We start from the raw sequence: 15,069 nt of genomic DNA, 5'->3' as shown, positions 1-15,069 counted from the left end.
CTACCAGCAAAAATGTGCTTTCTCCACTTCCTTCGTGTAATTTAAGCTTCTTTCGGCTTTTTAGCTACTTTTCAGCGTTTTTCGTTGCTAATTTCAGCTTTTTTCAGATAATTTACACTTTTTGTGCTAATTTCTGCTTCTTTCAGCAAATGTGCTCGTTCTGCTTTCTTCTGCTAATTTAAGCTTGTTCTACCTTTTCAGCATTTATTAGCCAATTTCAGCTGTTTTCAGATAAATTCACGTTTTCGTGATAATTTCTGCCACTTTCAGCCAAATTAACTTCTTTCAGACAATTTCAGCTTGTTATGCTCCTTTCAGCTATTTTCAGCTTTTTCTACTATTTCAGCTACAATTTAGCTGTTTTGTGCTAAATTTAGTCTTTTCAGCTAATTCAACATTTTTTTTAACTCATTTCAGTTCCTTCCACTTCCTTCTGGTAGTTTAAGCTCCTTTCAGCCATTTCAGCTACTTTTCAGCAATATTTTTTGATAAATTCAGCTTTTTTTTTAGCTATTTTTTGTGATCATTTCTGCTTATTTAAATCTAATTTAGCAAATATGTGTTCTTCCATTTCAACACTTTTTTTTAAAGCTAATTTCAGCTGTTTTTCAGCAAGTTCTTTAGCAATAAGAAATCACTACATTTTTGCAGAAAATGCACTTTCTCTAGTTCTCATTATATCATTTAGAAAAGTCAGGGAGTAGCATTTATATACCTTCCCATGCAGCAGAGACGCAGAAATGATTTGATATTATGTTGTGTTCAATATTTTTCGACGTAGCAGAACTGCTGAATAAAATAGTTCAGACCCAGTTAAACTTTAAAACGCCTTTCGAAATCGTACTTTAAGCAGTTTGCTCTGAAAGTGTCGGTTTTCCAGACCTTAACTCAACTCTCATTACTCCTACCAATAGATGATTTTTTAACCAAACAGCTTACCTTATATGTATAGTCTTTTCTTGATTTATAAAGAGTTTTTAGAGAAGTACACTGCTGTTAAGAGGAGGCAGAGGCAGATGAGAGCTGAAGAGTCAAGAGGTTTACCTAACAATGCAGCCATTGCTTTTCAGGTGACTGGAATTGGCTGATTTTCAGCTTGACCAGCTTCACTGGTAGCTCAGACACTCAAAATTCTTTTTTATTTTATTTCTGGTCAGTAAACACAACATAGACAATTGCAAACGACTGACAGCTTAACTCAGCTCTGAAATGGAAGTTTTACTGAAAGAGGAAAACATGAGGAGACATAAAGCAAAGTGTGCAAAAATAGCCACAGGAGGAGCTGCGTGAGTAAATAAATGCACTGCGTGCCTTCTGCTCAGGAACACCGTCTACAGTTCTCCTTTACAGAGAAAGCTGCTTAAACACGTGATTATTTAAGTCCAGCTGTTTACTCCTTGAGACCTATACTTTGAGAGCAAAACGAAAATGTAAATAACGATTTACAAATGTAAGTAATACTGTTAGAAAACGTGCTTTTCCAACAAACCTCATCTGCTGAGCTCAACATATTGAATTAACCGCACTGAACTGTAAAACGTGTGTTTGTTAAAGCTAACTTTGTAAAATATGCTAATCAAATATATAGTGACTGCGGCACGGTGGTGCAGTTGTTGGAGCTGTTGCCTCTCAGCGAGAAGGTCAACAGTTCAAATCCCAGCCTGGGGCCTTTCTGGGTGGAGTCTGCATGTTCTCTCTGTGCATGCGTGGGTTTCCTCCCACAGACTAAAAACATGCATGTTCGGCTGATTGGTAACTCTAAATTGTCCCTAGGTGTGAGTGAATGGTTGTTTGTCCCCATTTGTGTCCCTGTGATGGACTGGAGACCCCCTGCCTCTCACACACTGATGGCTGGACATGGACACCAGTGACCCCCATGACCCGAAAAGGAAGGAGTGGGTAAAAGATAATGAATGGATGGATGGAAATATAGTGACTTTTTCTCCTCATTGGCTCACCGTCAAATAAAAGATCCAAATAAATCAGATTTTTTTTTCCTTTCCGTTATTTTAAACATTTATGGAAAACTGGAAATTCAACTACATGCCGTTCAACCCAATCTAATTTCAATTCTAACTCAACTGGATGAAAACAAGAATCATTTCACCTCGTGCTTCTCTAATGACTGAACAAGTCACGGCTTGAATGGTTTGAGAATTTAATCACATTGAAAGCAAAAGATTTAATCGATCAGAAACTAAACTTTATCCTCCCTAAACGTTACAGTAAAGACGTTGTGATCAATCCTAAATTATTTTAACTTTATGTTTTTGATACATTACATCAAAGTTTTGATAATTGTGTAATGTTGATGAAGCATTCACACTATTGTGATCCATTTTTCTTCCTTATGTTTTTCAGCTTGATTATTGTCCCTCAACTGTTCTTGTATTTCAACATATCATATCAAAACTTCAGCTGTTTCAGGACAACCCTGCTATGAATTTTGGTATTGTGCACTTTTAGCTTTTTGAAATATTTAGGTTTTTCTGCCATTTTTTTCCTCTCATAGAAATTTAACTGAGCTCATTTTACATCCTTCAAATCTTTAGATGTGTTTACAACCTTTTACTGCTCCTTTCACATTCTGTTCTGCTTCAGCTTCTTTCAGCTTCTTTGTACAAATTTTAACTTGTTTTCAGATACTTTCGGTTTTGTGCTCCTTTTAGATTATTTCTGCTAATTACTACATTTTCATGCTTCTTCTAACTTTTTTCTGCTATTTTCAGTTTGTTACACTCCTTTCAGATTATTTATTTTTTTATAATTTTCAGCTTTTCTGCCTTTCAGCTACTATTTAGCTGTTTTATGCCAATTTAAAGGTTTTCAGCCAATTCCACGTTTTTTGCCACTCATTTAAACATTTTCAGCCTAATTCGGCAAAAAAGTGCTCTCTACTGGCACTTCCTTCTTGCAATGTCAGCTTCTTTCTGCCTTTTCAGCTGCTCTTCAGCTGTTTTTTGCCAACTTCAGCTTTTTTTCAGGTAATTTCCACTTATTGTGCTCATTTCTGCTTCTTTCAGCAATAGTGTTCTGTTTTCTTCTGCAAATTTAAGCTTGTTCCATTGGTTCAGCAACTTTTTTTTTTTTTTTAGCTCATTTCAGCCGTTTTCAGAAAAATTCCAAGTTTTTTGTGGTAATTTCTGCTCCTTTCAGCCTTATGCTCCTTTCAGCTTATTCCTGCTAGTTTCGGCTTTTTCTGATATTTCAGCTACTATTTAGTTATTTTGTACTAAATCTAACTTTTTCAACTAATTCAACATTTTTGTAGCTCATTTCAGCTCCTTCTGCTAGTTTAAGCTTCTTTCTGCCTTTTCAGCAGTTTTTTTTTGGTTGCATATTTCCTCTTTTTAGCTAATTTCCTAATTTTGTGCACATTTCTGCTTATTTAAACTCAATTTAGCAAGTATGTGTTCTTTCTGCTTTCTTCTACTAACTTAGACTTGTACTTCTTTTTCAGCTACATTTCTGCATGTTTTTAGCAAATTTCAGCTGTTTTCAGCAAGTTCTTCAGCAATAAGCATTCACACTGCATTTTTGCAGGAAATGCAATTTCTCTAGTTTAGTGCAATCTGATGGTGTCCACAAGCAAGACCTACCTGTACAGCGCTGTTGAGGAAGCAGCTGTTCTGGCCGGGTTCGTTCAGCAGCCCTTTGGTCGGGGCCAGAGACATCATGCTCCCCGGCTGGAACGACTTCCCCAGGTTGCCCCCCGGCTTTTTGAAGAACTTGTACCATGCCATTGCTTATTGGAGCTGACCTCGAGCCAGGCGGGATGAACGGAGGAGAAGGAAGGTTGATGGAATGGGCAGATCCCTTGGCCCCAAAAGTCCGAGGCTAAGTTATTCCACAAGCTGCAGCAGCAGCCCTGCAACACATAGGCTTCTGGTCCGAGTCCGCAGCTCGTGGTGAAGCGTGTTTTTTTCTTACTTCCTCTACAAAGTTTTAAATCTTCTGAATAATATTTATAAAAAAAAAAAAAGAAAAATCAAAATAAATGCACCTCAAAAATAACAATCACAGTTCAGGTTTTCGTTTAGGCAATCTTTGGACGTTAATCCGTCTTTTCCTTCGATGAAGATGCGCTTTTGGTATGCTGAAAAACGACCCGATCATCTTGTAAAGTCGCCGGTCGAAGCTCTACAGCTGCTTCCAGAGAGGAGTGTAGACCTCCGTCAGCAGGGTCAGCATGGTCCTGATGCGCTTGCTGACGTTCAGCAGCAGTAACTCGTCGCTCTCAGAAGTTCGCCCGCCGTGCGGCTGAATCCAGGTAAGACGTCAAAACACGACCGGCCTGCGTTAAAAGAAAAGCAACGTCAGATTGAGAGGATTGAAAAGGCCAAGATGGAGCTGGTATCACACAAAGCAGTGCATCTACTTCACTTTTCTACTTTTCCATCCACATTTCTTGTTTTCATAAAACGGATTCTGAAATTACAGCGAACTTCCGTCTCGGACTCGGTGCGTCCACATTTAGGTCAAAGTGAACTTTACACACAAATGTCTACACATTAACCTTTACGGACCGCCTTTGCACTGGACGTGTGTTGAGCTAAACTTTGCTCTAATTTCAGGTGCAACATGTAAACAATGTTCACGTCATATTCCTGAAATGATAAAGACAGGATAAATATAAGCAGATGAATACGCCGATTTATTTTTAGACTCATAATAAAGATAATTTTAATAAAAGATGAAGCATCTCATGTCAAAGTTCTACATCTTTCATTATTGACCACAAGCCAGAAAAACTTAAGATACTACTTAGGATTCAATGGCATGCTTACAATTCCAACTTCTAGATAATATATTTTTTACTAATTAATTCAACTATGCTTCATCTTGCTACGAGTCGTTAAAACATATGAAATCCCAAATAACAATAAAGTTAAACCATTTAAACAAATCAACGGAATCAATCTGTTTTAAAAGTTGCACAAATAATTTAGACAAAAGTCTATTGTTGGCAACTTAACTTAATTGGGGACTGCCTAGTAAGGCAGCACCTATTATTATCCACCTGAGAAGGTTTCTTAACTTTATATCTTACTCTTCCGTCAACTTTAATGTGGCCCGAACCGCAATGTGTGCCCCCACAAATGTTATATCAAAACGACCGGCTCGGCGTCATATGTGCTATTGTGTTGGCGTTCTGAGTTACCATAGCGACGTAATTTGCAAACAAATAAGCCATTTTTATTAATAATTTTTCATAGATTCTAGTTGCAAATCAAATATTCAAGATGAGCTAAAAAGGAAATTTATTGTAAATCAACCGTTTTAGTGATATTAAGCAGAAATTTGGTGTGGTGGCAACTGAGAGCAATGCCCAATAAATAATAGATTAAAAAAAAATCAAGATGGCCACCAAAGCTCCATTTAAAAGGCTTCAACTCAGCTATTTTTACACATACAGAGCTGAAATTTGGTGTGGTTATCGCTGACAACCTTCCCCGTCACATAGTGAATCCAAATCAAAAATCCAAGATGGCCACCACAGCTTAAAAGAAAACATGACTAACTTTTTGATATTTTGCCATTTTAATACAGTACTGTCAAGTCAAAATTTTAAAACGGCCGCCACGTGGGAGTCCCCATCAAAGTTTCTCCAGGAACTTTCTAGTTTTTTATGTAGTTACCTGCTCGAGTCTATCACCTTAACTTTTGTAGATTTAACAAAATCCAAACAAGAGGCCGGATTGAACTTATTGGTAGCCTAAGCGTTTTTTTTTTTTTTTGTTATTTCAAATACTTTTTCTTTATTACTCAGTCTGGCACTAACATTCTTTTTAAAATTCAACTATAAACTGGTCTGATGAGCCTAAAAAATAAAAATAAAAGCATGTCCAATACCAGAAAATCATATTGCCATTAAATATTTCTACTAAAATCTGTGCAAGTCCGTTTTCTTTAAGTATAACAGAAAAGATGTGGGAAACTGTTTTGCAATGTTGTGATGAAACAAAGAAACTGTCACTTGACCTCTTTATTTTTTATTTTTTTTACCTCAAAACATACGTAATGGCTGCGTACACTCCTTTTCAGAGTCAGAGTCAGAGTCAGAGTTTCTTTATTGTCATTCGCACCTCATGTGGTACATGTGGTGGAGCGAAATTATGTACACAGGGTCCCAGTTACATCCAACAATAAAATGTCTAAGAAAAACAGTAATAACATCCAAGATATGAACCAAGAAAAACATCAACCAAACATACACCAAGCACCCATAACATAAAACATTGAACATCAGCACAAACATGAACATGAGTCTGTGAGCAGATGTGCACGCATGAACACATAAACATGAAACAGATCAGCAGCAACATGAAACAGATCAGCAGCAACATGATATGTTCTTTCACAGTGATTATTCTAGTTAGAGATTCATGAGTCTAACAGCCTCAGGGTAGAAGCTGTTCCTCAGTCTAGTGGTTCTACACTTAATGCTCCTTAACCTCCTTCCTTTCAGTCTCTCAAGGAGCTACATTCTGGTTTGTAAAGAAAATGCACTGCAATTATAACTTTATTTGTTTAAATATAAAGATTAAGTTCAAGTTCAATAATCTTTATTATCCCTAAGGGGCAATTAGTTTCACAGTCAGTAGACGCACAACAGACCAGACATTGAGATGTTAATACAACAGTACAGAAACATCACTGTTCGCTGAGAAGCCTGATCTCTACAGGGATGAATGAGTTGTTCAGTCTGTTCGTTCTACATCTGAACAGCAGATACCTGCGTCCAGATGGAAGCAACATGAACTCACCATGGAGTGGTGATCAGGATCTGCCAGAATGTGCCTCACCTTGTGTAGGTCAGTGGGGTATATCATGAGGGTATATTTTGAAGATTTTCAGTTACAAGGAAAGAAAATCCTCTAAACTATTTGCTGTGTTGACATTTTTTTTCTTTAACTGTAAACATATTGATATAACCAGAAATAAAAACTAGAAAGTTCCTGGAGAAACTTTGCAGGGGGCGTGCCACATGGCGGCCATTTTAAAAGTTTGATTCGACAGTACTGTATTATGTGTAGACGTTTGCTCTCAGCTACCACCAAAACAAATTTCAGCTTAAAACGGCAAAATATCATTGTTAGTCTTTTTTTTTTTTTCTTTTAAGATGTGGTGGCCATCTTGGATATTTGATTTGCAACCAACTTTATGAAAAATTATTTTTAAAAAATGGCTCATTTGTTTGCAAATTGCGTCACCATGGTATCTTGAAACGGCAATACAAAAGCACACATCGCGATGCCGAGCCGGTTGTTTTGATATAACATTTTTTGGGGGGTACACATTCCGGTTCAGACTGCATTAAAGTTGATGGAAATGTAAAGTTAAGAAACCCTTGACAGATGGATTACTGCATTACTGCTGCATTACTAGGCAGTCCCAATAAAAGTTTACCATTTTGAATGCATTTAATTATGCATTAAAGAAAATAAAAATTGGTCCAAATCAGCATCAGCAAGTCAGATTCTTATAAAAACTATCAGTCAGAATTGGCCTAAAGATTTATGATCAGTGTATTTAAGTTGTTTTTATAAAATACTGATTCAACTAATGGAGCACCAATGACAGCAAAACAAATATAACAATTGCTTGTTTTTTAGTCCAAAACACCTTCAAAACATCCTGAAAGATACGCCATCAAGGTGTTTAGTGTAAGAAAGACAAGATTTTGTAGAAAACAAGTGAAACGTTCTATTGTTACAGAAGTTTCAGTCTAAACCTGTTGAACAAAACTAGTTATGGAATTCCAAGAATCCAAAAAAAAAAAAAAAAAAGGTGTCGCGGTGAAGGTTTACAGCAGCCAACGACACGAGCTAAAGTTTAGCATGTATAGTGCAGAATCAGCACCGTCGCATGTTGCAACTAAACATGCAAAAGGTTCGGCTTCTTTCCTGCACGACGGAGCAGCATTCCACTGAGGGCTCAGAGTTGCTCAATTTGGTTTCAGGGCTGAGCTGTTCGTAGAAATCCGTACGAACCACCTGTACAGTGCGACGATGATGTCACGAGCTGCTGGTATCGGTGTTTCAAAAGTCATCCACTATCAGGACAAGCAATTACAGGTAGGACGCTTGCAATTGCTCCTATAAACTCCTATAAACCCCCGTTCTCGGCGTCTTTTAATCAAGTCAGCATCCCGGCTGTGATGTCAGCCGTGCTCTAATCCCCGCCGGTGAAAACAATCATCACGCTTCCATTAATCAACATCAGGCTCGGGATGTGAAGAGCAGCACATGTTTTGTGTGGTGACAACGCTGACAGCAGCAGGAGTATATACGGCTCTGCCTTTTTGTGGCTGGACGTTTTATTTCATTACAGCGGTCCGGTGGAAAAACTGCTAACCTCAGTTACATTAGATCATCCTTTTGTCTCAGCAGAACCGACGCTCGCTGACTCCAGAGTCAGTCAGCCATGTTTTCATTCATCTAGAGCACTGCGTTTGATTTTAAAAGCACGGGTTCTGGAAATACGCCAAGATGTGATCCAGGTTTGGACAAATGGCTGATACAACAACTGGGAACAACAACAGCTAGAGAAATTGCATTTCCTGCTAAAATGCAGTGTGAATGCGTGTTGCTGAAGAACTTGCTGAAAAACAGCTGAAATTAGCTAAAAAAAATACATTCTGTAATGTAGCTGAAATGGAAAAACAAAAAAAAAAATTAGCAGAAGAAAGCAGAAAGAACACATATTTGCTAAATTAGGTTTAAATAAACAGAAATAAGCACAAAATAAGAAAATGTTTTTTTTTAAACGATGAAAATAAAAAAAAATCAAATAAAACAAGCTGAAAAGCAGGAAGAAGCCCAAGCTACCCAAAGGAAAAAGAAAGAACTGAAATGAGCTACAAAAAAAAAAGTGGAATTAGCTCAAAAAGCTAAAATTAGCATCAAAGAGCTAAATAGATGATTGAGCAGAAAAAGCTGAAACTAGCAGAAAAAAGCTTGAAGGAGCATAATAAGCTGGAATTAGCATAAATAAGTTATTTGGGCTGAAAGTGGCAAAATGAAAAACTTGAATTTATGTGAAAACAGCTGAAATTAGCTAAAATGGCTAAAAAGATAGCTGAAAAGTTAGAACAAGCTTAAATTATCAGAAAGAACACATTTACCCAATTAGGCTGAAAGAAGAAGAAATTGGCACAAAAAAGTGGAAATTCTCTGAAAAAAAGCTGAAATTAGCAAACAGCTGAAAAGTAGCTAAAAATCAGAAAGCAGCTGAAATTACCAGAAGTGGAGAGAGCAAGTTTTTACCGAGTTATGCTGAAAAATGTTGAAATTATTGCAAAAAATGTGGAATTAGTCGAAAAAGCTAAAATTACCATAAAAACAGCTAAATAGTAGCTGAAATAGCAGAACAAGCTGAAACTTGCAGAAATAAGATGAAAGGAGCATAGCAAGCTCAAATTAGCAGAAAGAATTAGAAGAAACACAAAAATGTTGTAGTTGGCAAAAAGAATCTGAAAGGATCACAAAACAGCTGAAAGTAGCTGAAAAAAGTTTAAATTTGCACAAGGAAGCTGAAAGAAGCCGAACAAAATGTGAAAGGAGCAGTAAAAGGTTGTAAACAGATCTAAAAATCTGAAGGATGTAAAATGAGCTCAATTACATTTCTATGAGAAAAAAGTAGCAGAAAAGGCTAAAAATGTTTCAAATCAAAATGTTCAGAGCTGAACATTTTGATTTAATGATTTGCTGAAATGGCACAAAACCTGTGGAACGAGAAAGATGCTGAAAAACCTGCGGAAGAAAAACGGATCACCGTTTCTACTGAACTCTATACACTTGTCATCTTAGCAGAGAAAAGCTTCTCATGAAAAGTTAAAAACTGATTCTTCTGACTGTTTTGCAGCTACACAGAGAAATTAATACTCTGCTTCCATTTTCATGAGGCTAGGTGGAGAAAATGACTCAGAAGGCTCTTGACAATATTGTTCAGACGCCAAGTTGACATCGCTGCCCGGTGAAGGACGGCTGCTAACACCCTTTTGTTTCCAGCTGAAGGCGTGAAGTACAGACTTGTTGAGACTGCTTTTCCTTTTATCAGATTGATCTTCACACATCCCTCATCTACACCATCTGACTCCATGAGAAGCAGTTAACATGAAGTTTTTGGATTTGTGCGTTTCTTCATTTCTGCAGGTTTAACAGCAATGAGCATAGTTTTAATTTGGGTTGATTTGGCCTTTCCTAACGAAAAATAACCACGTTATTTCGTTTGCAGTTGAGCTACGAGTGCTCATAAATGTGTTTAATCGTGCGCCTTATCAGAGAGGAGTAAAGTCTGTTTGTTACGAGATAAGCGAAAATTAGGTCACAAGTGCAGCCAGATGTAACAGAAACAAATGAGGTTAAGGTCAAACACAGCACGCAAACAGCAGCACCTGGAGGATAAGGGACAAATAGTTTTTAGTTACAACTTAGCAAGACATTAACAGATAAAAATGTTATTTTACTGTGAATAAAGTCTTTTGTTTCCTTATAATGAGCCCGAGTACTTAGAATGTACTTTCACATGCAGAAAGTAACACTTTTATACAATTTATATTTATAATAGAAGGACTGACCTACACAAGGCGAGGTCAGTGAACAAGGCCAGGCACATTCTGGCAGATCCTGATCATCCACTCCATGGTGAGTTCAAGCTGCTTCCATCTGGACACATGTCTCTGCTGTCCAGATGTAGAATGAACAGACTGAAAAACTCTTTCATCCCTTTAGAGATCAGGCTTCTCAACAAGCAATGATAATGTATGTACTGTTACTGTAATGTCTCAATGTCTTGTGTAGTATAGATGTTTTGTGTGTCTACTGACTGTGAAACAAATTGCCCCTTGGGGATAATAACGATTCTTAAACTTGAACTTTGGAGGAAGTTAAATGAGGTAAAATGTCCCATTAACTTTTATAGTTACCTGGTTAAGACATCAATACTTAAAATAATACAAGGATAGAACAGGTTCTATATAACTACTACTATTTTTATTCCTCAATCCCAAATTACACAACCTGATAATTAAGTTTAAAGCTTAGATTTAAGCGTTAAATGCCAGAAGGTGGAACACTTCTATTCATTTTAAATGGCAGCACGATGGATTAGTGGTTAGAACTGTTGCCTCACAGCAAGAAGGGTTTGAACCTTCAGGATCTGCCTTTAGGCCCAGGCCTCCTTTACAAAAGAGCTGTGATGTCAGTGGGATTTGCCCAGTTAAATAAAGGTTAATTAACAAATAATTTAACAGAAATTATAATGCTTTACAAAACTTAGTTATGAAAATGAAATAATCTGAAACTAAATCGGCAAACAATGTTTGCTGAATTATGTAGGCGTGGTTAAATAAGTAGAACAGCTTTAGGTGAAAGGTCCAAAAACATTTTTTTTTTTTTATTATTTTCTCGCCTTTTAAGCAGCGCTAACAGGAAGCCTGCCTTTGTAAACAACGCTTTTCTCAGAATGAGTTTTCTTGTAGCACAGAAAAAGCTTCAGCCAGCAGCACCTTAAAGCAGCTTTCAGAGTATCAGCAGCTTCCACGCCCCAGAGGAATCTGTGAAACGTGGATAGATTTGATGTGAAACAACGGCAAGTCAAACGCTGCGATTCATCTACAGCGATTGGGTTTGATGGATAACATCATCCGGAACATTTTAATTGATGCTGAGAGCTACAGCTCATCCAATCTGGTAAAATCAGTCCCACCTACTTGATGTCTTTATGAAGGAGGAAGAAAAATGGTGAGGAACGTGCAGAAGACAGAGGAGGTTCTTTTTGTATTCAGTAGTTTTGCTCAGTTTCAGGTTTATTCTTACAATTCCTTCTTGGTAAAAGCCCGTTTCAATTAGCTACGAATCTGAATGTGGGTACTGATTAAACAATAAACATAAAAACCAGAAAACATTTCCAGCGAACTGATTAACTCTTTAGCTACAAATCGGTTTTCTGTTCTAACATCCAACAACATTCAGTTATTTCAGTTTTGTTAAATACTATGAGTGTACACATACCGACCTAATAAAATGTTCTTAGTTGTGTTTTTTAATTAAGATAAATTTAAATTCATCCATGTTTGGACGTCTACTTTGTTCAATGAAACTGTAAATCATCTTTATTGCCCACCATCATGAAACATGCGACCTCCATCTGACTGCGCAGTGAACCGTTTACAGTTGTGAGACGACCCGTCCGCGCAGAACAAGACGTGACGTCACGCAGCACGCTGTGGCTATAGAAGTAAATATGGGCGCTACATGTTAGCATGTGTGTATCAACTCTGATGTTGTGCAATCAGAACCGATTAGATCATCTGGAAAGCTTGTTTGGTCCAGTGTTTACATTTAATCTTGCCTCTTGATGGCTCCTCCGGCACAGCGTTATTAACTTTGGAACGGGAGTGACACACTGAAGGTGAAAATCATCTAAAGTATCAGTCCCACCACATTAATATCGATACCATCTAACATTACGGATCATCGGTCAAACGGGCAAAAACAAAACCGATTTGGGTCACATTTGCCTGCAGTGTGCGACATCTCCTTCACAAGAATCAAACCCACCATTTAAAACACAACTGCAGCATTCTGGTACTTCTAGTTATTTAACTGTGAACAATGGTGTACCACAAGGCTCAGACTAAGGACCCACCATCTTTACAATCGACATTAAATAATGTAGGTCAGATCATTCCTGGTGCATCCTTACATTTCTATGCCGACGGCACAGTAGTTTACTGTCAAGCTAAATCGGTTGCTAAGGTTTTTCAGCTCTTACAGTCTGCATTCAACATCATTCAGTCAGATTTGTTCCGTCTCAAACTGGTGCTAAATGCTAATAAAACCAAACGGATGTTGTGTTCAAATAGGAAGTTGGTACCAGTAGTCCTTCCTTCTATCGCATCTATGAATGGTGTTCCTATTAGTTAATTCTTACAACTTGAGAAACTTGGTTGATGCTAATCTCTCTTTTAAGCCTCATGTTGAAAACTTGATTTTAAAAAAATGAAATTAAAACTGGGTTTATTTTTCAGAAATAGAGGTTTTCTAACTGAATGCTAGCAAACACCTTGTAGCTGCTACTTTCCTCCCTCCATTGACTACGGTGATATTTACATGAATGCTCCTGCAAGCACCCTGCAGATGTTGGATGCTGACTATCGCGGTGCACTAAGATTCATAACTGGCTGTGATTATCGTACCCACCACTGCACCCAGTATTCACTGGTTAACTGGACATCATTAACTTCACGCAGACTCTCTCACTGGTACATTTTCATCTTTAAATCACTTCTTGGTCTGTTGCCTTCATACATCTCCTCCTACATGTCACGTCGTCAGTGCAGCTACAGCGTGCGCTCCCATGACATCATTACCTGCAGTGTTCTCTCAGTGCAGACTGAATTTGGCTAAAGGGCCTTCTCTTACTCTGTTACTCCTGTAACCTGGAATGTCTTGCAAAAAGATCTGAAGCTGTCGACCTTGACCTCTCTAAGGGATTTCAAACATCTGTTAAGTTCAATGCAAAAATCTATTTTTCCAATATATCCGATATATTAAAATAGCAACACATACACAACAGCGTGGCAACATGAGGAAGGGTAGACGATGTTGTGCTAGTTGGCTGATAACAGAACGCATACAGAGCTAGAGCAAATAGACTCGATTTACAGCTCCGACCAGCAGAGGAAAGAGGGTCTCGACTCGGCTAGGTGGAAAACCACCTAGGCCACATAGACCCGAGGTGAGTCAAAGTGAGTCATTGTAAGACTGAACAATGGAAAAACAGCATTAGAGGGGAAATTTCCATTCCTGCAGCACCTGATCAAATAAAAACTAACCAGTTTCCTAACAAACAGGACTGTGGGAATAAAACGAAGTCTTCCAAGTCTGCACTTTGACATCAATTTAGCCCAGTTTAACTCTATTTTTTTTTAATTATAATTAACACCTCATGTTTTATTCAAACACTTTCAACTTGTAACTCCAGCTCTTCATTTCAGATGTGGTCATGCAAACTTCTAAGAAGTGTGACTCACGTGTTAAAATGTGAAGAATGAAGTCACATTTGTCTTACTCCCAGCACATTATTTTATCATAACGCTTTTCACATTTTCGCTGGTATTTCATTCAAGACGTCTAAAACCATTCAACTAAATCCCCAAAGACACGATTCGGGTTTCTGAAGAACAAAGCGGCAAACATTTCCTGTGTGGGTTTCCTGTGAGAAAGGCTTGGCTCTCTCTTGAACACACGGTCACTGTGATCAGCCTGGTGAATCTGAACAGGTCACCCACACAACACTAACTCGCTCGTTATTTATTATGGCCAGGGGAGGAAAAGGGAAAACAAAAAAAGAACAGCTCCAGGATTTGAAGGAAGTCCTGACAAATATAACCCACTTCTCTGCTTAGATCCGCTCCCTCACTGCCTCCTTATTCAACTAGAGCTTTCCAAGAAATATCAAGTACGGAGATGAGTCACGATTCTTCTTCAACTCCAATAAATCACCAAACCTGGATCACAGGATTTAAACCAATGTGACTTTGACACAACCCAAAGATTCAACTGATGATGGGAGAATTTTTGGAAGAAATTTTTATCCACAAAAACTCCAATACCAGAACCCACAGGACTCCTTTGGTAACATGTCAATGGTGGGAAACAGAGGACTTACTCAAGAGATGTAACCAGAAAGTATTTTGTGAACATGCAACTTTTCTGCTCCGTTTTGGCCGTTTGTGTACACGACAACAGCGCTGTTTTCTCTAGAATTGAAGACTTTTTAATCCAGGTCTCAGAGTGGAGGTTTTAAGGAAACTCCCCAATGGTTTTTCTGTGTTTAAGCGAGCAGCAAAGCAACAGTAAGCAACCCTTACTGTAGCCCAGCCTCATCCTCAGTCCAAACCAGCATTCATGTGGAGGTCCTTTTAGATGTTCAGAGTAAAATAGAATTCAAAATCTTACTTCTAACCTACAAAGCTCTCAACAACCTAGCTCCATCTTATATTACAGATCGTACTGTCCCATATTTTCCTAACAGAGCTCTTCACTCTCAGACTGCAGG

General features: G+C 38.0%; 1 protein-coding gene across 1 annotated transcript in view; it reads right to left on the bottom strand.

The window, feature by feature from the left end:
* LOC119416100 (inactive ubiquitin carboxyl-terminal hydrolase 53) overlaps positions 1 to 3,743 on the bottom strand; it is a 37,857-nt gene extending 34,114 nt beyond the window's left edge. Inside the window, exon 1 of the mRNA XM_037683291.1 lies at positions 3,600 to 3,743. Coding sequence (XP_037539219.1) covers positions 3,600 to 3,743 — 144 coding nt within the window. The remainder of the gene's footprint in view (positions 1 to 3,599) is intronic.
* Between the last annotated feature and the right edge of the window lie 11,326 nt (positions 3,744 to 15,069).

The sequence above is a fragment of the Nematolebias whitei genome, chromosome 1, assembly GCF_014905685.2.
Source record: "Nematolebias whitei isolate Nwh7 chromosome 1, NemWhi1, whole genome shotgun sequence".
In the NCBI taxonomy this organism is placed as follows: domain Eukaryota; kingdom Metazoa; phylum Chordata; class Actinopteri; order Cyprinodontiformes; family Rivulidae; genus Nematolebias; species Nematolebias whitei.
Note: the sequence above shows the minus strand (reverse complement) of the source record. Positions and strands in the feature narration are given on the sequence as shown.